This window comes from Cornus florida, unplaced genomic scaffold (assembly GCF_030987335.1).
Source record: "Cornus florida cultivar Cherokee Brave unplaced genomic scaffold, ASM3098733v1 CherokeeBrave_3.0.0_Hap2_Chr03, whole genome shotgun sequence".
Taxonomy (NCBI): Eukaryota; Viridiplantae; Streptophyta; class Magnoliopsida; order Cornales; family Cornaceae; genus Cornus; species Cornus florida.
Genome location: NW_026775573.1, coordinates 26,460,988 through 26,485,685, shown reverse-complemented (window position 1 = coordinate 26,485,685; position 24,698 = coordinate 26,460,988). Strand labels below are relative to the sequence as shown.

Below are 24,698 nucleotides of genomic sequence, written 5' to 3'. Positions count from 1 at the left end.
TTGGCGGACTAACCCAGCCCAACCCAACCCCAACCCAAAAAATTTGAAATATGGGTTTAAAATTCACAAAACGGGCTCATACTCAAAATAAAATAATTTTTTTTTTCTCCTTTCTCCTCTCTCTTCTTTCTCTTTGTCTCTTTTCTTTCTCTTTCTCTCTCTGCCGCCGTCCCCTTTGCTTTCGCCGCTACAGTTACTTCCAAAAATTAAAACAAAACCCATACATACAAGTTAGCAGTTGCAGAGAGAGGGGGGCAAGCTTGAGAGTTGAGAGATAGCGGCTGAAGTTTGCGAACGGCGAACCCGAACTAGAACAGCGGGCAATGGAAACTAAAAGATATGGGTTTTGATATAGGTAATAGGTTTTGAACTTTTTATTCTTGTAGACAGATAGATAAACTGAAATATATGGGTTTTGAACTTCTGATTCTTGTAGATTTTGTAGTTTGCAATTGCAGAGAGAGAGGGGGGCAAGTTCAGAGTCAAGAACGAGAATAGAGATAGAGGCGATTGGGAAGGCTGAAATGATTTGTCCTAAAAATATTTTGTTTTTTAATAATAATATAATCAAATATATATAAATTTCCAAAAAAAAAAAAAAAAAAAACTCAACTCGATCTGACTCGTTCGAAAATATTTGGTCCGGGTTATGACCATAACCCTTGTTAGGTACAATTCGAATTGCTTCAACCCAACCCGATTCGGGTTGAGGTTGGGTTGGGCCAGCCCAACTTGTAGCCCTAGTCTGCAATGAGCTCTAGAACAGAATCCCACTTCAGACTATTAATGATCATAATTGTTTCATTTTGATAAATAAACCTAACTAGTAACTAGTAAGCCTGAATATTATTTTTCTTTCTAGAATAGTCCTCTCTCTATTCATTATTCCTCTAAGCATGATGAATATAATATTGAGCTAACTTGCATCTTCTAAGTTATGTCTAAATGAAAAGTTCGGAGAGGTGAATGGCCACTTAAGTAAATAAAACGAGCTTTAGGGTAGGTGTGTGTTACAAGGGTCATTTGTCCCATATCAGATCTGGATGGAAAATTGATTGGGTATAAATGGGTGGGTATGCAGCATTACTCAATGGTTTGAATTTTTAGGTAAATGGGCAAGCGTCCACTTCTTATAGTTGGTATAAGAGTCAGACCCAATCCTTGATCCGGTGTCATGCCAAGCGCTTGGCCCGAAGGGCGTCTGGGTTTGCAGTTCGGGTAGGCAGGGTGGCCTGAGCAGCAACGAGGGCATTGTGAGTTTGGGTGAGAGAGAATGTAACCAGGGTTATTTGTCCCACATCAAATTCGGATGGGAAAGTGATTGGGTATCAATGGGTGGATATGCAGTACTACCAAATAGTTTGAATTTTTGGGTAAATGGGTAAGCGTTCACCCGTTACAGTTGGTATCAAAGTCAGACCCAATTCTTGATCCGATGCTAAGCTAAGCGCCTGACCCTAAAGGTGTCTGGGTGAACCACCCCGGGTTGGCAGGGTGGCCCGATCGCAACGAGGGCGTTGCGAGTTCGGGTGTGAAAGAATGTTATATTGGATCCAGATGAAAAAGTGATTGGTTATAAATAGATGGGTATGCAGCACTATCCAACAACTTAAACTTTTGAGTAAATGAGTAAACGCCCACCCGTTATAGTGGTGTTACAGGTCTAATCTCTTGTGGGTCAAAGCTAGTCAAAGTTAAAATTGAAAGGTTCATATAGGTTTTTTTGGACAATACTGTAGTCTTTCCTAGAACGAATAAAAACTCGGCACCTGCCCAAAAAATTATATAATATTAAAAATAAAAAATTTAAATGAGACTCATTTTTACTGGGTTAAATGATAGAACTCATATGAGAAAAGAAATTCCCCACCTTCCTTCACAACCTTGACCGCTGTTGCATTCAATAAAAATAAAATAAAATAAAATAAAAAAAATCTTAATGGTTGTCGCTGCACACCTTCCACCACCACGCAGGCACTCCCCACCGTCAGCCACCACAGCAGCCACTCCCTACCCCTCTCTAGTAATCACCAAAATCACCTATATGGAGATGCTAAACAAAAGCTAGTGGACGCAACGAAATTCCTCTGCTATGGCGTCTACGATATCAATCTCCCTAGAGATTCGATTATTCTATTGTCAAAATGCTTTTGTTATATAAATCACAAACAAATCAGTAATCGAAATTGAAGATTTTGATCGGTCACGAAGAATTAAGTGGCCGAAGTTCGGTGATTACGGCCAACAAACCTTATCTTCGTCATGACACAATTTTGATCTTTTCATGACATAATCCCAAAGTATAAATCAAGCTTTCTTCACTTGTAACATAATAGTGAATTAGATGATTTAGATTAAATAATAGTGTTATATTAAAAAAATGGTTATTACATAATAGGATAAATGCCATTAATCATAGATCATTTTATTTATTTTTTTATTTTTATGAGAGCAAGAGTATATATGTAATGACATGCAATGAGTGAAACTTAAAATCTTGAATAACTATCAGCTGACACACTAATAGCAATCATGATTCTCTCAATTTAACACTTCATGTGCTTGAAAAATTTGCGCAGTGCCGGTAAAATTGTAAGAATAATATGATGATTAATTTTATTTTATTTTATTTTTAATTAGGTAAATACTCACAACACCTACAAATGCCCACTGTTGAAAGGAATAGAATACTTTGAATATAATGTTAATGTTGTTACTTAATTATTCATAAAGTGCAACACTTCTTCAATTCCCACGTTTAAAGGGTTCCCATATCATCATAATGCCACTGCCCTCAACCATGGTCACTTTTCTAATTATATATATATATATATATATATATATATATATATATATATTCAAATGGGGGCCAATAATATTCCTACCATATCTCATTGGTTATCCCACTAATTTCCCCATTTATGTGTAGATGATTGCGTTTTCTGTGTGAAAACTACACTAAGGGGGAATTTCTAGCCCCATTTATGAGTGGGTGATTGCCTTTTTGAAATGTGAGAATTACGTCATTTAGTGTAAGCCATGGAAGCTGAGACTGGACCTATATAAGGTCAGTTTCTATTCTCCTAGCCACCATTTGTGGCCTTTTTAAAAGTGAACCTTTCATAATGCGCTCTCTCCAAGTGCCCTAAAATTTTCTCACATGAGTTTTTGAAAAGTTTAATCGCGTAAGGCCACCTCATAAATTGAGGGCACATCCACGTCATTTAAGTATATGTATATAACGCAGTGTAGTCCAAACATTTTCAATTTTTTACAAGTACTCACAAATACTCATCTGGATCTCCTTTAATGTCAAAGGGCATTATTGTGGCCAAAATGGTAGAGTTCTTGTGCGGCTGTGTTCGTGTTCGGGTTCCCATTCTCATTTCTGTCAAAGATAAAACAAAAAAAGACCCAATATCAAATTTTTTCTTGAAAAGTGATACAACCGTCAAAAATTGGACGCATTCAATTACTTTAATGTGAACTGAGTGTGGGACCCACCATGATGTCAATGGGTGCATCGATCCTGACATACAATATATCATGTTTTATTCAGTTTGGGATAGAACTTATAAAAAGGTTGGGATCCACTAAAGAGGATTCTAGTAGATCCCTTACTTTAAACTAGTTGTATGCATTGGACTTTCAAAAGTTGGACCAAATATAAAATTCTTTTTTTCATTTCAATTGCTCAAGGTACAACAATATTATTGTTAGACTCGTCAATTCAAGTTTCAGTTACCAAGGTTCTCGTAACCTTAGTAGAACTTTCTCGCCATTCAAATGAGACACTTGAGAGCAGTGACGGAGTCAGAATTTCAAGTGAGGGGGGCACCTGCCAAAAAAAATAATAATAATAATACTAATACGGAGTGTGTATATATATATATATATATATATATATATAACAATTATAAAATTCAAAAAGACAAAGAAGAAGAAAATTATTAAAATATAAAAGGAAAGAAAAATGAAAGAACTTTAATAGGAAATAGTTAAAAAGTTTCAATTGAGTAAGAAAAATTTGACTTTTTCTACTAAGGAAATTTAAGGAATGTGAAGAGTAAAAGAAAAATTAAAAATATAATTTTAGGAATTACAAATTTGAGGGGGCACTATATAAATTTTTTCATATATATGGAATTTTTTAAAAAAATTACGACATATATTATAGGTTACTGACCAACTCAGGGGGGCACGTGCCCCCCCCTAGGTCTTCATTAGCTCCGTCCCTACTTGAGAGTTCAAGTTCTCGTAGGGACAAAAAGTGAATGTGTGAGTAGTGTGTTTCTTACCTACGAAAAAAAAAAGTTATGATATTCAAGCCGATTAGTTAAATCTATTTGTCAAAATGAAATACTTGAAACCATTGCTAATATCAAGTGGAACCTAAAATGGGATTCCACTTCACATCATCATCGACCTTAATTATTTAACTTCATTCCAAAAACGAAAGTTTTAATTAATCTTAAGTATTGTAGTCGGAAAAATGATTTGGTGGCCCCAAAGTTTAGCCTAATGGACATGCATGTTGAAGTGCTCCCCATCCATCCACAAAGATGATTTGTGTGGGATGACGTCGATGAGAACCATTTCACTCACTTTCCCAGCGTGGCCTTTAACCACTCACCGCAAAAGTTTAAACCTAATTTAAGATATTATGTAATTAATTTTATCCTTAATATATACTAGCTTCACATAACAACAATCTCATCTAATAAATGAAATTTGGGTCTCAACTATCTAAAAGTATTTCTCTGAATAAGAATGTCCTTTGGGCTATAGGTCTATAAATAAGAATGTTGCTCAGCTTAATTCACTTTTTTCTTAATGATACGATCATAAATTTGAGTGAAGATTAGAAAATAATTCAAAAAGAAAGTAAGCTTGTTCGAATAAGTAAAAGATTCAGATTTTGTTAATTTGTTTTGGTAACATTAGTTATGAAAGGAATAAAAATAGCATCATTTATCATTTATATATATATATATATATATATATATATATTTATTTATTTATTTATTTAGAGTCGGATGATTTCAGTTCAGTTCCATCACTAGTGTCATCTCCCACTCATGTCTCCGACTCATAATTATGATTCTTTTTTTTCTGACAAAAAAACTTACACTCAAACGTCCCTACGAAGACTTAAAAGCGTCTATCGTTTACTTTGAAATGTAATTTAAAACCACCAAACTACCACTATTGGTTGAAAAGACAGTACTATTTAATTACTAAACGCATTTACCTACCTAAAGTATTTATAATCATAATATCAATATGTGAAATGTTTAACTCGGATAAGCCCATGAAAATTTCTGAAAACGAAATGGCAACAACCAAATCAACCAGTATAAAACGTACAGAGATCGATCAGTATATTAATTAATGGTAATCTCCATCTTCTACTACACTCTCTCTCTCTCTCTCCCACACACACACAAACACACACACACAATGAGAAGCATCTCTTTTTATATCAAACGTCTAGTCCTCTACCTCATTATTACCATTCCTTATTTCTTCCACATAAATTGCCTAGAATGTGGATGCCAACCACCAGCACCTCCACCAGAACCAGAACCCTTAATCTTCCTAGACCTAAGACTCGCCATCATTTATCCGGTGATCCAACTCTTCAAGAACACAATCACCTCTGACCCCCTTGGAATCACCCAAACCTGGACCGGCCCCAATATATGCAACTACACCGGCTTTTACTGCGACAACCCACCGGACAATCGCTCCGCCCTTGCTATCGCCGCCATTGATTTCAACGGCTTCCAGCTCGCCGCTCCAACCCTAGACGGATTCCTTGATCAGCTCCCAGACCTTGCCATCTTCCATGCAAACACCAACAACTTCTCCGGCACCATCTCGCCAAACATCACCAAATTACCATACTTCTACGAGCTTGACATAAGTAACAACAAGTTTTCCGGGCCGTTTCCGGCCTCCGTGCTCGGCATCACCGACCTTACATTCCTCGACGTCCGGTACAACTTCTTTACCGGATCAGTCCCACCACAGGTCTTCATGCAAACCCTAGACGTACTCTTCCTTAACAACAACAATTTCATTCAGACTCTACCCGATAACCTCGGCTCAACTACGGCGCTTTATCTCACCTTTGCCAACAACAAGTTCACCGGCCCAATTCCCCGGAGCATCGGAAAAGCCAATTCGACTTTACTGGAGGTTCTGTTCCTCAACAACGAGCTCACCGGCTGCATTCCTTATGAATTAGGGTTTCTGAATAAATCGACGGTGATCGACATTGGAAACAACCGGCTGATAGGTCCGCTGCCGTACTCGTTGGGGTGTTTGGCGGCCGCGGAGCAGCTCAACTTCGCCGGGAACTACCTGTACGGACAGGTGCCGGAGGTGGTGTGCGCCCTAGGAAATTTGGTCAACTTATCTTTGTCATACAACTATTTTACTTCAGTGGGGCCCATCTGTTGGCAGAAGATCAAGAGTGGGGTCCTTGATGTGAGGAAGAATTGCATTTATGGGCTGCATGGTCAGAGATCACCGGCCGAGTGTTGGTGGTTCTTTTGGCACCATCGATGGTACCACTGTCCCTACCACCCCGCGTTGTACCATTTCATTCCTTGTAAGCATCCTCCACTTATTTATAGCTATACACCACCACCTCCTCCTCAGTCAACGCCTAAGGGTAGACGTTTGTTTTCGTATTCCGCTCTCCTCAGACATAGATTGTGATGACTTTTTCTGCTGATGGAATCAGGATAATGGGTGTCATTGTGATTTGGTTGACTTGCGATGTTTATGGTTGATACATTTTCTTAGTTTTATGGTTGATACATTTTCTTAGTGCAGTGGCAAAACTAGGAGAAAATTATGTATACAAAATGTTTATTATATAAAATGATGTGGTTACAATCACATTAAAATGTTAATGTCTGTTTTATTTGTAATTTTTTTGCTGAATTTGGTATAAATGTTCTCTCCGAGGTAGTGTTTCAGATTTGAAAAATGGTGCACAAATATATGTATATATATTTGAAAATGAAAAACCTTTTCAACCATCCAAAATATTTGAGTTTATGATTAGTTAAAATTTTAATTATAGTCTCCTGTGGGGATTATGATGGACCAATATTGATGCACCATAAACAATGAAAAGAGGTCATCCATACATTCGGATTCAACAACAACAATTGTCTGTGCGGATAGAGAGCACTTCAAATTTAAAATGGTAGTGTTTGATTTATTTTGTTTTAGTTTAATTTTATAGAGAAAACAGGTACATAATATAAAGCCTCTAATTACGTATCGTCTCGTACTGTATGATCCCGACTAATCAAAATCTCACGCTCAAACAACTATGCCAACTTTATTCAATTCATATAGGTAGATGAAGCCCTATGTACATGGCCACATCTAGAATTTGAACACCTCGTCGTTTTGTTGTCTGGTATCTGCACTAGACATTTCTATCGTCTTTAACTTTGCTTCAGCAAAATGTGAACCCTAGAGGAGGAGATTCGCTACGGTGGTTAAAAAGAGCACCTGCCTTAACGATCAGGTGAGTTCCTCTTAACATTGACAATTACGTACCTTTCATTACCAATGATTTACAGATACAGTAAAACACTAGTTCGTTTTAGATGCTAGGTTCAACCAACCATCAACTGTCTTCATCTCTCAAATCCATCTCAACTTCCACAAATCAACACTCATTTACAGTCAATTACCTCACCAATTCATGTAGGTTGAGTCCAGAAACTGCCATTTCAGCTTCCAAGCACATCAATCTTAACACCCTAGAGAAACCGGATTCAGTTCTCAACTTCTTCAAGAACCATGGATTCACCAAAACCCAGATCTCAGCTATCATCAGAATACACCCAAGAGTTCTCTTATCAGATCCCAACAAAACCCTTTTGCCCAAATTTGAGTTCTTCTACTCCAATGGCATTTCGAGCACTGAGCTCGCGAAGATAGTATCCACTAACCCAAATATATGCTAATATAGCTTGAAGAGCCAAATCATCCCATCTTCAATTTGTTGAAGAATGTATTTCATTCAGATGACAAGTTTGTTGCGGCCTTTAAATGGTGTAAACAATTTTCTAAGATTGTAGGGTGTGATCACCGTGCATTTCCCAACATTGAAACTTTGAGACAACATGGCGTGCCAGAATCGAATATTGTGTACTTACTTACTGCTCAGCCTAGGTCACTCATGACAAAGCCAGATAGATTCAATGAGGGTAGTGGGGGATGTTAGGAAAATGGGTTTGAACCCTTCAAAATTTCTTTTTGTCATGGTGGTTCAAGCATTGACGGCAATGAGCAAATCGACGTGGAAAAGGAAGATGGAGGTTTAAGAAAAGTGGGGCCTGGTCTGAAGAAGAAACAATGTTGGCTTTTATAAGAAGTCTGTGGTGTATGACGATATCAGAGAAGATAATGGCGGTGCTGAATTTTTATGTCAACGCAATGGGTTGGAAGTGTTCCTTAATTATCCGTAGTCCAAAATTATTGCAATTGAGCTTGGGTAAGAGGATAATTCTGAGGTGTTCAGTACTTCAAGTTCTGTTGACGAAAGGTTTGATTAAGCAACCGATTAGTGCAGTGACATTGTTGGAGTCCTCAGAGAGTTTGTTCCTCGAGAAGTTTGTGAATAAGGAAGCTCCTCAGTTGTTGAAACTATATCAAGAAAAATTGGACCTTCCAAAATTACAGGGTCATGGTTATGAAGGTAAGAGTGGAAAATATCAGTTGTAGAATATCTACTTTCTAACTGAAGTGGCTTACACATCCCTGTTCTTTTACTTCTTCTCATTTCCACCCTCTGCTCTCACACTTGACACTACCACCTTTTCGAATTAGATCTTTATGAACTTTTTTTTTTCATTTAAAATTTTTATGATTCCAATTCGATTTTTTTTGGCAAGTATTTATTTTATTTAGTTACAAAATGCTTAGAGATTTTGGGCAGCTCTAATATATCTTTCATTATCATGCACACATTTAACTGAATGATTTGTTATTTTTTGTGCAACTCTGACTCTGTGAGATCTTCTTAATTTTGATTTATTATTTTTTGTGCAACTCTGACTCTGTGAGATCTTCTTAATTTTTAATTCAAAGCGTAGATAAACTCAATAATAGTCATGTTACTATTCTTCATAATAATCTGCGCATAGCTATTCTTCATTTTCATGTAAATGGGCCTCTAGACATGCATGATAATACAGTTTGACTTCAGGGTAGTTTTGAGGCCACCACATGCTAGTAGTCACACTAGAAAAACCATTGTGATTGCATCTTTTAGTATCACTGGATTTCTGGTTTGTACTTGATAAATATTTCTATCCATTGATATCAAGTGTGATGTTTTTGTTATTTGTTGTTTGCGCTTTATGGGGTTGAGACTGTTGAGTAACTATAGATAATGAAATAGTTTGGAAACGTTTCTGAAATTGAAAGCACATGAATTCAAGAATCTTGCCTTGCAAGCCCTTGTTGCCTCATTGGGCGGTACATGTCAAAATAATTGTTTCATAAAGTACATTCTTAGAAATGTTTTAAACTTGGTTTGAAGATCTCTCGACCTATTTTTATTCTAATGCAGTTTTGCATAAGTCTCTAGTGGGTCTTGGGTTCTCTGAATTTTTCCAATGAGTTTTTCTTGCAGTAGCTAGTCGTGGAGGCACGGTGTTGCACTGTTGCAAGTTCATGGAGCACACGGCTAGCCGTGAGATCTCCCTTCCTGCCCTTGGAGGGAATGTGTATTTTTCCTCTTTTTTTGTTACCAACCCTTAAAAAGGCAAATCAAAACCAAAAACCATGTTTAATGATATGTTTTTTTTTTCTTCTATTATTCTATAATAAAAAATGTTTTCATGTTTTTGAAGAAAAGCGAAAACATAAAAAAGGTGTTTCCTCCGTTTTCTCACTGTAGTAGCCAAAATATTTTAGCAGGATGCTTTTGGGGGCTCCGTTCACATTTATAACGTTACTGAACACATAATTGATTTGTTAATAATTTGTTTAATAAAATTCTATTTACAGGTCTGTTGTTAATATCTATGCATATATAATTCGTTTTATATTCTCTCTATGTGCATCTCTTCTCCATAAATATTGCCCTGTTTTTTTCTTTCATTTTCTTTGATTTCCAGAACTGTTGTTGGTTTATTTGCATTTTATATTGACAAATATTAGAATTAGGTCAATCCCTTCCCTCCTTTTAAGCTATATACTGAGGGTTATATTATTCATCTAATTTTGTGGTTAAGTTTGGTTGTCTTCTTCCTCCTCCTCCTGTATCTTTAGGTCAGTAGGTGTGTGTTCCTCTTTGTTTTTTAATTTTTTTAATAATGCTCTAAACGAATAACACTAACGAATGACACTGACATGTTGACTTATGATTATGATTGATATTGTATAAGTCAATAATTATATATTTAAGTTTAAGTGTTTTTTTTTTTTTTTAAATAATCATGTTCCTGTTCCTGGCAACCAAAACACCACTACTGTTCCTGGTAACCAAAACATCACTATAGAACAAGATTACGCAAGTCTTCCTTGCCTACTGCAAGGATATCAACATACAAATATTCAACAAACATGGCATACATGAAGTCAATCCTGAGGATTTAATATTAGCCTGGCCAACCCCGGCCAAGGCGGTTGCCAAACTCAATTCATTGCAAGATGTGAAAATCCGCTAGCACGCTAAGCACGTTGGACGTAAGCTTCAAGAGTATTCCAATGCCCATTACATAAATTCAACTTTACTGGATGGACCCCAACTATATCCACACACACAAGGGTTGAATAAGGGATATACATAACCCACTAAAGACGTGGGTTCAATAGAGTCAACCCAATTAGTCAACGGGTTAATATTTGCACCTTGGCCCAAGCCCACTAATGGAATGGAAATAAAAATCAAGAATATACCAATAGGGTGAACCATAAGGCCCAAGGTGCAGGGGCTAGCAAATCCATACTCTACCTTCCAGTAGTATGTGGTCTATATGATACCCTAGTCATGCAACATAAGCAACACCAGTGATGACGTCATGTCGACCTGCTTGTATAGTATACCGAAGCATTTGTGTTCACGGTGAACCGGATCAGGCGAGCTTGATGAACAAGATAGCAAATCATCTGATCATTGTGCTCGGTCCACTTATCCGTGATACAAGGAGACAAAGAGAGGGTAGATGTTCGTATTGATAGCAAAAGAAGAAAACAAACAGAGAACACAAACAGCACAACAACATACATAGAACATTAGATTCAAAAAGAATTAATAAAAACGGTAAAAATACCTGGATTAAACGAAAATAGCATCAAACATAGGACATCAGGTGTGCCATCGTTCCAGATTGCCCATGAGACGAGCAGAATCACACAAGAACCCATCCATCCAGACAAATAATATAAGCTTCTTCTGGGACTCTGGATGACAGCTATCGCATAAAACACACTCTTGAAAAGAATTTCAAACTCTGATGAATAAAGAATCTCGACCCCCCACCCCGGCGCGAAATCTGATTGCAAAATCTTGGGGAGTGAATTGCACCAATTCCTGGTCAAATCATTTTTGTAACTCTTTTAAGTCATTAGTAGCACTGCTTGCTCGAAGCTCATTGAAGCCAATGTCCAAAAATATGGAGTCACGAGAGTGGGGCAGGATTTCATTATGAATTTATTATTATTTTAAGTTTTATTCATTATGAACGAAAATTATTTATATATATAATTGCAGCAAGTCAAAGATAAGCAGTATTTTGAGGCAATAAAGTGGGGATTTATTGACACTTCAACAAAAAAATTGACACTATCACAATATTTTGAGGCAATAAAGTGGGGATTTATTGACACTTCAACAAAAAAATTTTGTTTGTTTTTTTTTTTTTTTGTTGATGCATTAAAGTGAGACGTAATTATGAAACTGTGCATATTAGACTTGGTTGAAAGACAAATCCAGTGCATTATTGGTCGAGAATAAGGGGTTTGCAAATTAAAATTATTTATATATTTGTTTTAGCATTTATTAAAAAAAAAAAAAAAAAAACACTCATCTAGGTTAGGGGTCGAATTCCAGAGACGGCGTCTTGTAATGGGATATAAGTGTATCAAACAGCTCCAGAATAGGAATGTGTTTTAGGGTTCATCAGAAAAGAGGGTTTATAGGGAAGGAGATCCGAAATAGCGACAAGATTTCCTCAAAAGAACAAGACCAGAACAGGTGAGTCTCTTCCATGTTTAATTTCATATTCAAATCTTTGCCTTATTTTAGGTGCGTTGTTGTATCAACTTCACCTACCCACAAACTCCATTTTCTTCAACACTACCCGTTCTCTTCTTCATCATCAGCACTCAAATCCGTATCTAGCACTGCAAATCAACACTCATTCACTGTCGACTACCTCATAAAATCATGTGGGTTTCCTCCAGAAAAGGCTCTGTCGGCCTCCAAACGCATGAAGTTCGAAACCCCAGACAAACCAGACTCTGTTATGGCATTCTTCAGAAACCATGGATTCACCGAAACCCAGATCGCAGTTCTCATCAGAAAACTCCCTCGGTTACTCTTGTCTGATCCCGAGAAAACCCTTTTGCCAAAAATCGAGTTCTTTCACTCTAAAGGTGTTTCAACCGAAGACATTGTCAAAATACTGTCTGCAACACCAGCTATTTTGAGAAGAAGTTTGGAAAACCATGTCATCCCATCGTACAATTTCTTGAAGGAATTGCTTAAGTCTGAAGAAAAAACGAATGCCGCCATTAAACAACAAAGTAGGCTTTTGTTGTATGATCTTCACATATCTGTAGCACCCAATATTGAAGCTCTGAGGGAAATAGGTATGCCCGAATCGATTATTGTGAGTTTCTTCACAAATCAATCTAGTGCTTTCAGGGGTAATGCGGATAGGTTTAAGGAGATGGTGGAGGAAGTAAAGAAAATGGGTTTTAACCCTACAACAATGATGTTTGGTGAAGCAATTCATGCACTGAGGGCAATAACTAAATCAAATTGGGAAAGGAAGGTGGAGGTTTATAAGAAGTGGGGTTTTTCTGAGGATGATATTCTGGTGGCTTTTAGGAAGCGACCACGTTTTATGGTTGTATCAGATGATAAGATTACGCGGATAATGGGTTTTTTTGTCAATAAATTGGGTTGGGAGTCTTCAATCATTGCAAGGAGGCCAGTGCTTCTTTGCCTGAGCTTGGAGAGGAGGATCATTCCAAGGTGTTCGGTTTATCAAATTCTGTTGTCGAAAGGTTTGATTAAGAAGGGTTTTGGCTTGATTAAGATGATGGACTCTCCTGAAAGTTACTTCCTAGAGAAGTTTGTGAAAAAATATGAGGAAGAAGCTCCTGAGCTTTTGAAGTTATATCAGGACAAGTTGAATCTTTCAAAGTAAGTAGGGTATGGGAAAATGAGGAACACATTGGCCTTTTTTATGTCGTACATCTCTGATTCCAACTATACTTTGGTTTCTCCTTGTTTACTCTTGGGTAGTAAATATGATTTTGTTTGAAATACAACATGGCAATCAATTTTCATTAATCTCTGAGCAAATTTTTTCTCTGTGTTTTAGTTCTGGCAATTGAAACTTGAAGCTCAACAACATGGTGCATTGAATTCTCCAGTACTTTTGTAGTGGTTAAGGCTTGGTGTGATATGCCATTGTCTGTTGTCGTCTGGGAGAGCAGTCTAGGTGATCTTGGTTTTGTTTGACATACAATTTCAGAACTAGTTCAATTTGGGAAATTAATGATTTTGAATTTCAATTGTAATGATGTAACCATGTAACTCAGTTTTGTATTTTTTTAACCATGAGATTATATATATATAGTTCTTTTGTGCAAGTGTGAAACAATGTTGGCTTTTATAAGAAGTCCGTGGTGTGTGGTGTATGACGATATCTGAGGAGAAGATAATGGCGGTGCAGAATTTTTATGTCAACACAATGGGTTGGGAGTCTTCCTTAATTATCCGTCGTCCAAAATTATGGCAATTGAGCTTTGGTAAGAGGATAATTCCGAGGTATTCAGTACTTCAAGTTTTGTTGACCAAAGGTTTGATTAAGCAACCAATTAGTGCAGTGACATTGTTGGAGTACGTCATCAGAGAGTTTGTTCCTTAAAAAGTTTGTGACCTGTTATGAGGAAGCTCCTCAGTTGTTGAAACTATACCAAGAAAAATTGGACCTTCCAAAATTACAGGGTCATGGTTATGAAGGTAAGAGTGGAAAATATCAATTGTAGAAAATCTACCGTCTAACTGAAGTGGCTTACACATCACTGTTCTTTTACTTCCTCTCATTTCCACCTTCTGCTCTCACACTACCACCTTTTCGAATTAGATCTTTATGAACTTTCGTTTTTTTTTTCTTCTTTTTTTTTAAAATTTTTATGAGTCTAATTCGATGTTTTTTGGCAAATACTTAGAGATTTTGTGCAGCTCTAATATATCTTTCATTATCATGCGCGCATTTAACCAAATGATTTATTATTTTTTGTGCAACTCTGACTCCCTGAGAACTTCTTAATCTTTAATTCGAAGCATAGATAAACTCAATAATAGTCATGTTACTAGAAGATTGTTAATTTAATTAAGTTCTGCATGAATATAACATTTTTTCCCAATTTCCTTAGCAGCTTCTGTGGGTTTTCATAATAATCTGCACATAGCTATTCTTCATTTTCATGTTAATTGGCCTCTAGACATGCATGATAATACAGTTTGATTTCAGGGTAGTTTTAGATGTTGCCATTTAACCATTATGATTGCACCTTTTAGTATAACTAGATTTCTGGTTTGTACTTGATGTATATTTCTATTCATTGATGTCAAGTGTGGTGCTTTTGTTATTTGTTGTACGGGTTCCTTTGATTGCACTTTATGGGGTTGACACTGTTGAGAAACTATAGATAATGAAATAGTTTGGAAACGTTTCTGAAATTGAAAGCACATGAATTCAAGAATCTTGCCTTACAAGCCCTTGTTGCTTCATAGGGTTGTACATGTCAAAATAATTGTTTCATAAAGTAACATTCTTAGAAATGTTTTAAACTTGGTTTGAAGATCCCTCGGCCTATTCTTATTCTAATGCAGTTTTGCATTAAGTCTCTAGCGGGCCTTGGTTCTCTGAGGAAATTGGCTTATACTTTAATAGGCTGGACTTTATGGATACGATGGTGGCTGAGTAGCTAAATGGCAAATTATTTGTCCCTCACTTTTTTTGGTTAACAGCTTAGGGAGGATTGATTAGCAGAGTCCTTTGTGCTTTGTGATGTTCTGAATCAGAGTCGTTCAACCTTGTGTCAGCCATCAAAATTTTTGGCGTAGGGTCCATCTTTTAGAGATTAGTACTTTGCCTTTTTGAGAGATATATTTATGCTTTCCTATTTTTGGTTCATCAAAGTTATTTCTCCCAAAATGTTAGGAAACAAATCCTTTTGAAGCCAAGGATACATTGGCTTTAAAATTAAAATTTGCTGTGGTGGTTGTACTCTGGTCTCTCACCATTATCTCTCAGGTCATTCTCATAGGGATTACATTACAGTCTGGTGTGAATGTCAAACTTCTTGCTTTCTATCTTATGTCATAACAATTTGTGGAATTTTTCCAATGAGTTTTTCTTGCAGTGGCTAGTCGTGGAGGCGCGGTGTTGCACTGTTGCAAGTTCATGGAGCACACGGCTAGTCGTGAGATCCCTTCCTGCCCTTGGAGGGAAGGTGTATTTTTCATGTTTTTTTGTTATCATCCCATAAAAAGGGCAAATCAAAACCAAAAACCATGTTTGATAATATGTTTTTTTTTTTTTTCCTCCTATAATAAAAAATGTTTTCATGTTTTTGAAGAAAAGAGGAAACATAAAAAAGGTGTTTCCTCTGTTTTCTCAATATAGCAGCCAAAATTTTTTAGCAGGATTCTTTTGGGGGCTCCGTAACAGTGTAACACAGACACTCTCTCTTCACGTTATCTCACTGTTCACTCATCTCTCCATGCAAATCTCGCTTCGAGGACTTGATTTGTTAATAATTTGTTTAATAAATTCTATTTCCAGGTCTGTTGTTAATATCTATGCATATATAATTTGTTTTATATTCTCTCTATGTGCATCTCTACTACATAAATCTTGCTCTGTTTTTTTCTTTCCCTTTCTTTGATTTCTAGAACCGTTGTTGGTTTATTTGCATTTTATATTGACAAATATTAGAATTAGATCAATCCCTTCCCTCCTTTTAAGCTATATACTCTGGGTTATATTATTCATCTAATTTTGTGGTTAAGTTTGGTTGTCTTCTTCCTCCTCCTGTATGTTTAGGTCATTAGGTGTGTGTTCCTCTGTGTTTTTTAAATTTTTTTAATAATGCTCTAAACGAATAACACTGACATGTTGACTTGTGATTATGATTGATATTGTATAAGTCAATAATTATATATTTAAGTTCATGAAAAGGCAGTGAATCTGTACAATTCATGGTCAAGTCAAATAATTTTTGTAATTACAGTCCCTCTTTTACGTCATTAGTAGCACTGCTTGCTCGAAGCTCACTGAAGCCAATGTATTTATTATTATTTTAAATTTTTTTCATTAAGAACGAAAATTAAAAAATATATATATATAATTATATATATAATTGCAGAAAGTCAAGGCTAAGCGGTATCTGCGAAAAGGATGTAAAAATGTAAGGTGACACATTGCCAATGGTGCTGTTGCTTATCTTCAACTAGTAGTACGCAGAGGTGCAGAGGCTAGTCAATGCTTGGTTATTTTTATGTTCATGAATTACCCACTAGTGGGCGGTGATCAATAAAAGCTCCAAGTGATGTGCAAATCACTCCTCTTATAATATTTAACTTTCTAAAATTACTTTTAATAATCACGGATCCATGCATGAAGATTCTGATTAAATAGTCAACTCTCATTATGCTTCATTATGTTTTTATATAAATGAGATGAACTTAATATATTCACATGAAATTTATTAACTTAATATTTCAAATAAATTGTACAATATATTATAATTTCTCTTAAAATTCCAATCTTACATTTATTTGAAATTTCATTTTAATATTCGTTCAATTAAAACCTAGTGACCGAAAAGTTTCATATTTTCTATTGTATCACTATTTCAAACAAATTGACACTGTCACAATATTTTGATGCAATAAAGTGGAGATTTATTGACACTTTAACAAAAAAAAAAAAAAATTTATTTATTTGTTGATGCATTAAAGTGAGACCTAATTGTAAAACTGTACATATTAAACTTGGTTGAAAGACAAATCCAGTGCATTAATAAGGTTTGAGATAACAACGCTATTTTCTAAATTAAGATTGGTCGAGAATAAAAGGTTTGCAAATTAAAATCCTGGGTTAAGTACAAAAACTCCACCTCATAATATACAAAATGTGCCAAAAAAAGCCCTGCATTTTACAATTTGTGCAAATAAGGACATTAGGTCAATTTAGCCATTGAAATATCTAAAGTACTCATATAATAAAATAAAAAATATATATATAATATAATAAAATAAAAAATATATATATAATATAATAATAAAAAATCAAATTATCCCCTCTCTCTTCTAATTTATTTTTTCTTTTTTTGGAAGGTCTCTCTCCCCTTTGTTTCTCTCTCTTTTTTCTTTTTTTTAGTTAACCCGGAGTGTCTGGGATGGCACGAACCCTTAGGGCTCCTCAACAATTCGACTAATCCCCGAGGACCCAGAAGGGCACCTTTTCACTCGGATCGGGTAAGTCACTGTAGGGGCAGCAGAGGCTAGCCACGAAGAACACCCAGCGGGATTCGAATCCTAGACCTTGAACTTACTAAGCTCCAAAGTCCAGCGAGTAAACCGCTGGCATATCCGAAGTGGATCTCTATTTCTCTCTTTGTTTTCACTTTCTAGTGGGATTCTTTTTTCAGTGGCTTCTATATTTGTATCTTTCTATCTTTTCCTTTTCAACAACTTCCATATATTTATTGATCTTGTTATATATATATATAATGCAAAATCTTTAAAAGAGATGCAATCAACCCATAATAACTCTGGTTTTAGAAACAAAATCTGTCTCTCTCTCCCTCTAACATATGATATACATAACAATGTTCATATAATTTATTTTTTATTTTTGGAATGTAAATGTTGTTATGAGCCTATGAAGGATCAAAATGATATTATGGCTCAATCAAGATAACATCCAATCACAGACACTGATGAACAACCAGGAGGAACAATTGAACTTGTGTATCTCAAGCTCCATGATCATAGACTAAAACTGAAACAAATTGAGATAATGCCAAAATTAACACAACAAGTATGTATATAGATTTTGGACATATTGAAAATATTAATCTTTAGGGAATACCAATAATCTTTATGTTTCAAGTTTCACAAAATAAACACGTTCATTGTTCGTCTTCTCCATGTCTTCACCAATTAAATATTTTGTGGTGTTAATTTTATGCTATATATATATATATATATATATATATAATCTTGAAATTATATATATAATTTCAGAGCCATGTTTGGTGAGTGAGCAAGTTTAGGTCTTCTATTTTCTATTTCTAGACCTGGATCCCGTTTAGACTAGGTGTGCCGCTTAGGGTTGGTCAGACGGACGGACAATTAGGATTCTTTAAATGAGTTTATTCAACAGAAACATGTCTTCGAGATCATCAGCTCCTCTAGTAGGCAGAATGATAGTAAACCAAGAAGGACAACATATTGATAGTGGTCAAAGTGATCAGCGGGATACTTGGAATATACCTAAGGTTCCAATTAGAGATATTTACAAATCCTCTACCTTCAAATACTCCATCAAAACTGTTGAACAAATTATTTCTCTCAAAAATCCTTTTGAAGTCATCCAGTTATTACAAAAAAGAGCAATAGTCGAACACCAAAAGAAATATAAGTTCTTACACATAGAACTTGTCCAGATCGCAGTCAAACCTCTCACTTCCAAAGGACTCAACATTGCTATTATGCTCAGTCTTAGAGACTGTAGACATAATAATTTTGAAACTTCCTTATTAGGAGTTTGTCAAACTAGTCTTTTTGATGGTCCCCATTACTTCAATTGTTTTCCAAATTACTCAGTTGCTCTTGATGATTCAACAATCCTTCACACTCTAACCCTGAATGTGTCAAGAAGTGGTTATGATATGATGGAAGGAGCTAGACCTTTCAATGTTGTTTTTAGAGCTCATTACAAAGTTATGACTACTCAAGTTACTCCCCAAGCCCTTCGAGAGTCTCCCAAAGGAGAAATGCTCTTTACTTAATGCCAGTGATGAAAATTCTTAGACTTACATCCAAAAAACCAAAACATGGAGTGAAGTCACCTTCCCCGAAGAATGGACTCTCGAGCATGCAATTCCTTCCTCAAAGATTGAAAATAAAAGGTTGGAACAAATCTCTCAATTGTCTGATGGAACTGTCAAAGTTAGATGTAATTCTAACAGAATTTCTATCATAGATCTGGAGCCACCTAGATCATCTTATTATCAAGCCTCTTTTTCTCAAACAAATCATTCAAAAGTCCCTTCTAGGAAATCATTTTTAGGACCCCCTACAAGAAATCCAAACTCATTGGAGTCAAAAACAAAGAAATTGCTAAACCGGTTTACCAGGACGATGAAAGCGAACAGACTGAAGACGAAGACATCCCTCCTCTTCAACGCCCTTCTTTACCTAGCAAAACCCCTCCCCAAAACCAAAATTCTCAAGACTCCCTTCCATCCCCAAATCATTCTCAGTTTGAAGATCAGGATAACTCGATTCATCAACTCTACGTGATAAAAATAGTGTATGAGATTAATAAAGCTTTTCTACACAAAGATTTCTATTCAAACATCAATGATTCCAGAAGACAATGGTATTTCAGAACCTTTTATACTCAAAAAACCATTGAGATTAGAGAAGAGTGGTATGTTTTTTTGTATACACTACAAGTTTTCAGCCCCTTTCTTTATGTGGTTTGAAAAATACTGTACTGACAATGAAATTGATTTTCCTTTCTTGACAATCAAATCCTTAAACGTCACCTCCAAAACCCTTACCACATGGCAAACATCCCGTAGTGAAGCTATTGAAACCATCCACCCCCCAGCTGAAGCAGTCGAATTCAAAATAGGAATAGCCACCCTTACTGCTTCTCCTTTCATGATGAAAGCAGCAGCCGACAATACACCATCCACAACTCGAGGTGTACGAAGCATCATGGAACAAAATAACTACACAAACCAACACCTCCAAACCCTTGGCGCTCAACTTTCTCGGGTTGAACTTGATTCGAAAAGAACAAATTATTTCAATCCAGTTAGACAATGCTCCACCTTTTATTCCCCATGAAATTCCCCTGCATTTGTCCAAACAATTATCCAAGCGCAGTGCTATTGAAGAAGCACATGATAGAATCAAGTGAATTGAATCCCTTTTGGTTTCTACGGCTACGATTCCTGATACACCATACCGATCTATGGCCACCAAAAACATCTTTATATAATCTTGAAATTATATATGTATATAGCAATTTGTTTTAGAAATTACCTAAATACATAATTTTTTTTATTTTTTATCAAAGTAGTAATTTTTACATGGTTTTATTTATTTATTAAAGTAATAATTTTTAGACAAGAGTTAATTGATTGAAGTTGAAATAGACGTGATAAAAATGCAGGGTGATCTTCTATGTTGTAGAGACTAGAGAGAGAAGAGAGCTGAGAGATCATTTAAAGAAAGAAAGAGAAAGAGAGATTTTTTTTTTTTTTTTTTCCTTGCATCAGCAAGGGCATTTTAGAGTTTTTAGAAAAAAATTGGTCAAAATTGATAATCAAGAAATAATTTGATCAAAAAATTGATAATACAGAAATTTATATGTACTTAATTTTCAGTGGGTGTATTCCTTGCATATTTTTTATATAGCAAAGGGAAGGGGTTTTATGTGTTTAACCCGAAAATTATTTATATATTTGTGAATCTCGTTAGCATTTATGAAAAAAAAAAAAAAAAAAAAAAGGCGGCGTAGTGTAATTGGATATAAGTATATCGAACAGCTCGAGAATACGAGTGTGTTTTAGGGTTCATCAGAAAAGAGGGTTTTTAGGGAAGGAGATCCGAAATAGCGACAAGATTTCCTCAAAAGAACAAGACCAGAACAGGTGAGTCTCTTCCATGTTTAATTTCATATTCAAATCTTTGCCTTATTTTAGGTGTGTTGTTGTATCAACTTCACCAACCCAGAAACTGCATTTTCTTCAACACTACCCATTCTCTTCTTCATCATCAGCACTCAAATCCGTATCTAGCACTCCAAATCAACACTCATTCACTGTCGAGTACCTCATAAAATCATGTGGGTTTCCTCCAGAAAAGGCTCTCTCGGCCTCCAAACGCATGAAGATCGAAAGCCCAGACAAACCAGACTCTGTTATGGCATTCTTCAGAAACCATGGATTCACCGAAACCCAGATCTCAGTTATTATCAGAAAACTCCCTCGGTTACTCTTGTCTGATCCAGAGAAAACCCTTTTGCCAAAAATCGAATTCTTTCAGTCTAAAGGTGTTTTAACCGAAGACATTGCCAAAATACTGTCTGCAACACCTTCTATTTTGAGAAGAAGTTTGGAAAACCATGTCATCCCATCGTACAATTTCTTGAAGGAACTGCTCAAGTCCGAAGCAAAAACGAATGCTGCCATTAAACAACAAACTAGGCTTTTGTTGTTTGATCTTCACATATCAGTAGCACCCAATATTGAAGCTCTAAGGGAAGTAGGTATGCCCGAATCGATTATTGTGAGTTTCTTCACAAATCAATCTAGTGCTTTCACGGCTAATGCCGATAGGTTTAAGGAGATGGTGGAGGAAGCAAAGAAATTGGGTTTTAACCCTACAACAATTATGTTTGGTGCAGCAATTCATGCACTGAGGGCAATAACTAAATCAAATTGGGAAAAGAAGGTGGAGGTTTATAAGAAGTGGGGTTTTTCTGAGGATGATATTCTGGTGGCTTTTGGGAAGCAACCACGTTTTATGGTTGTATCAGATGATAAAATTATGGGGATAATGGATTTTTTTGTCAATAAAATGGGTTGGGATTCTTCTGTTATTGTGAGGAGGCCAGTGCTTGTTTGCCTGAGCTTGGAGAGGAGGATCATTCCAAGGTGTTTGGTTTATCAAGTTCTGTTGTCGAAAGGTTTGATTAAGAAGGATTTTGGCTTGTTTAAGATGATGGAGTCTCCTGAAAGTTACTTCCTACAGAATTATGTAAAAAAATATGAGGAAGAAGCTCCCGAGCTTTTGAAGATATATCAGGAGAAGTTGAATCTTTCAAAGTAACTAGGGTATGGGAAAATGAGGAACACAGTGGCCTTTTTAATGTCGTACATCTCTGATTCAAACTATACTTTGGTTTCTCCTTGTTTACTCTTGGGTAGTGAATATGACTTTGTTTGAAATACAACATGGCAATCAATTTTCATTAATCTCTGAGCAAATTTGTGTTCTCTGTTCCGGCAATTGAAACCTGAAGCTCAACAACATGGTGCATTGAATTCTCCAGTACTTTTGTAGTGGTTAAGGCTTGGTGTGATATGCCATTGTCTGTTGTCGTCTGGGAGAGCAGTCTAGGTGATCTTGGTTTTGTTTGACATACAATGTCAGAACTATTTCAATTTGGTAAATTAATGATTTTGAATTTCAATTGTAATGATGCAAACATGTAACTCTGTTGTATTTTTGTAACTATGAGATTATATATATATAGTTGTTCTTTTGTTCAAGTGTGACATTGTTGGTACAGTTCATGATTTCTTCAAGTTTGGATAGGATAATTTCAGTTCTACACTCTTTCTGTTACTTGTCAATTTTGCATTTTGGTTCAGCACAAATGCATTGTTCATCCTTACCTGCTCTCATTTCCACACTCTTCTCTCACATAGCTATTCTTCATGTTCATGTTGATGGGCCTTTAGACATGTATGATAACACAGTTTGACTTCAGGGTAGTTTTAGATGTTGCCATTTAACCCGTGAGGCCACCAGAAGCTAATAGTCACGCCACAGAAACCATTATGATTGCACCTTTTAGTATCTCACTAAATTTCTGGTTTGTACTTCTTGTATGTTTCTATTCATTGATATCAAAGACTGATGTTTTTGTTATTTCTTTTACGGTCCGTTAGATTGCACTTTATGGGGTTGAGTAGCTATAGATAATGAAATTGTTTGGAAACGATTCTGAAATATAAAGCACATGGATTCAACAATCTGGCCTTACAACCCTTTGTTGATTCATCCGGTGGTTTATGTCAAAATAGTTGTTTCATAAGGTACATTCTTAGAAATGCTTTAAACTTGGTTTGAAGATCCCTCCGGTTGTTCTTATTCTAATGCAGTTTTGCGTTACTCTCTAGTGGGTCTTGGGTTCTCTGATGAGATTGGCTTATACTTAATAGGCTGGATTTTATGGATAAGATGCTGGCTGAGTAGCTAAATGGCAGATTATTATTCCCTCAATTTTGTTTTGGTTAAGTGATTAGAGAGGATTGATTAGCAAAATTCTTTGTGCTTCATGATTTTCTGAAACACGTTTGGATTAAAATTTCTCAAGCTAACGATTGGGTAGTGATCAATAGGGGTGAGAATATTTGACACGACATGCCAACATGACAGAAACACGTTATGAAATAAGTGGGTTTGAGTTTGACTTCATCGTGTTCGTGTCGACCCGAATTAACATAGTAATTAAATGTGTCGTTTTTGTGTTTGACTTTTCAATCCATTTATAACTTGATTAACTAAACGTGTCACATAAATGTGTCGTATTCGTGTTAAAAATGATCTGTTTAACTAAATGTGTTGAATAAACGTGTCGTGTTCAGGTCAAAAATGACTTAAACGTATTTTGTTGTGTTGTTTCATGTCGTATTAAGTCTTGACCCATTCATTAAACGGGTTATACGTGTCTTGTTACGTGTATAGTAATCGTGTCAGAGTCAGAGTTTCATAGTATGAATAATAATTGTTTTGTGTTTGTGTCAACTCATTTAACAGAATATTCATATTCTTTTGAGGTGGTGGTTTACAGGCTAGTGGAGTTGTTTTTTTTTTTAGTTTTTTTTTTGAAATTTTAAGCAAATATTATAAAAGTAAAGGTAATTACAATGCGGGCCTTTGGCCAACCAGCCCCAAGGGGATTACAAAAGTAAAGGTAAACTCACACCACTAAAAGATGCAGTTTAGGGATATCTCTTGTTTCTCTCAACGTGGATTTCTCGGCAACTAAACAAATAAATAAAGTTTGACTGGTTTCAGATTATGTGTTAGTGTGATCCAATTTAGTTTACTGCAACCTAATACAACCAAAAACAACCTAATATATTATTCAATGACTACTAGTGGCTCTCCACTTTGAGACGACAATATGCATGCTTTTGATGACTTCATTCGTGTGAATTAAAATAAAAATTATAAAATTTTAAAAAAGTTGGTTTACTAAAATGATGAGATGCCAAATTATAACAAATTGGTGACTGAACATCAAGAAAAATGTCGTCATCATCCGTCTTAGTCTATTACTAAACTTTTTTTTCTTTTTCAAGTCACACTTCTTATAATATTAACTTTTTAAAATTATTTTTAATAATCACATATCCATACATGAATATTTTGA

The 24,698-nt window shown here is 35.8% G+C and overlaps 3 protein-coding genes across 3 annotated transcripts; all 3 read left to right on the top strand.

The window, feature by feature from the left end:
* Positions 1–5,384: 5,384 nt before the first annotated feature.
* On the top strand, positions 5,385–6,989 carry LOC132300022 (uncharacterized protein At4g06744-like). The gene has a single exon (XM_059796945.1). The coding sequence runs from the start codon at positions 5,392–5,394 to the stop codon at positions 6,724–6,726; it is 1,335 nt and encodes a 444-aa protein (XP_059652928.1). The 5' UTR covers positions 5,385–5,391; the 3' UTR covers positions 6,727–6,989.
* Positions 6,990–12,054: 5,065 nt separating this feature from the next.
* Positions 12,055–13,877, top strand: LOC132300021 (uncharacterized). Its single transcript, XM_059796944.1, has 2 exons — positions 12,055–13,414; positions 13,596–13,877. Exons 1-2 carry the CDS (start codon positions 12,252–12,254, stop codon positions 13,606–13,608), a joined length of 1,176 nt encoding a protein of 391 aa, XP_059652927.1. The 5' UTR covers positions 12,055–12,251; the 3' UTR covers positions 13,609–13,877.
* A 7,098-nt stretch (positions 13,878–20,975) lies between these two features.
* On the top strand, positions 20,976–22,806 carry LOC132300020 (uncharacterized). Its single transcript, XM_059796943.1, has one exon. The coding sequence runs from the start codon at positions 21,197–21,199 to the stop codon at positions 22,361–22,363; it is 1,167 nt and encodes a 388-aa protein (XP_059652926.1). The 5' UTR covers positions 20,976–21,196; the 3' UTR covers positions 22,364–22,806.
* The last annotated feature ends 1,892 nt before the right edge of the window (positions 22,807–24,698 follow it).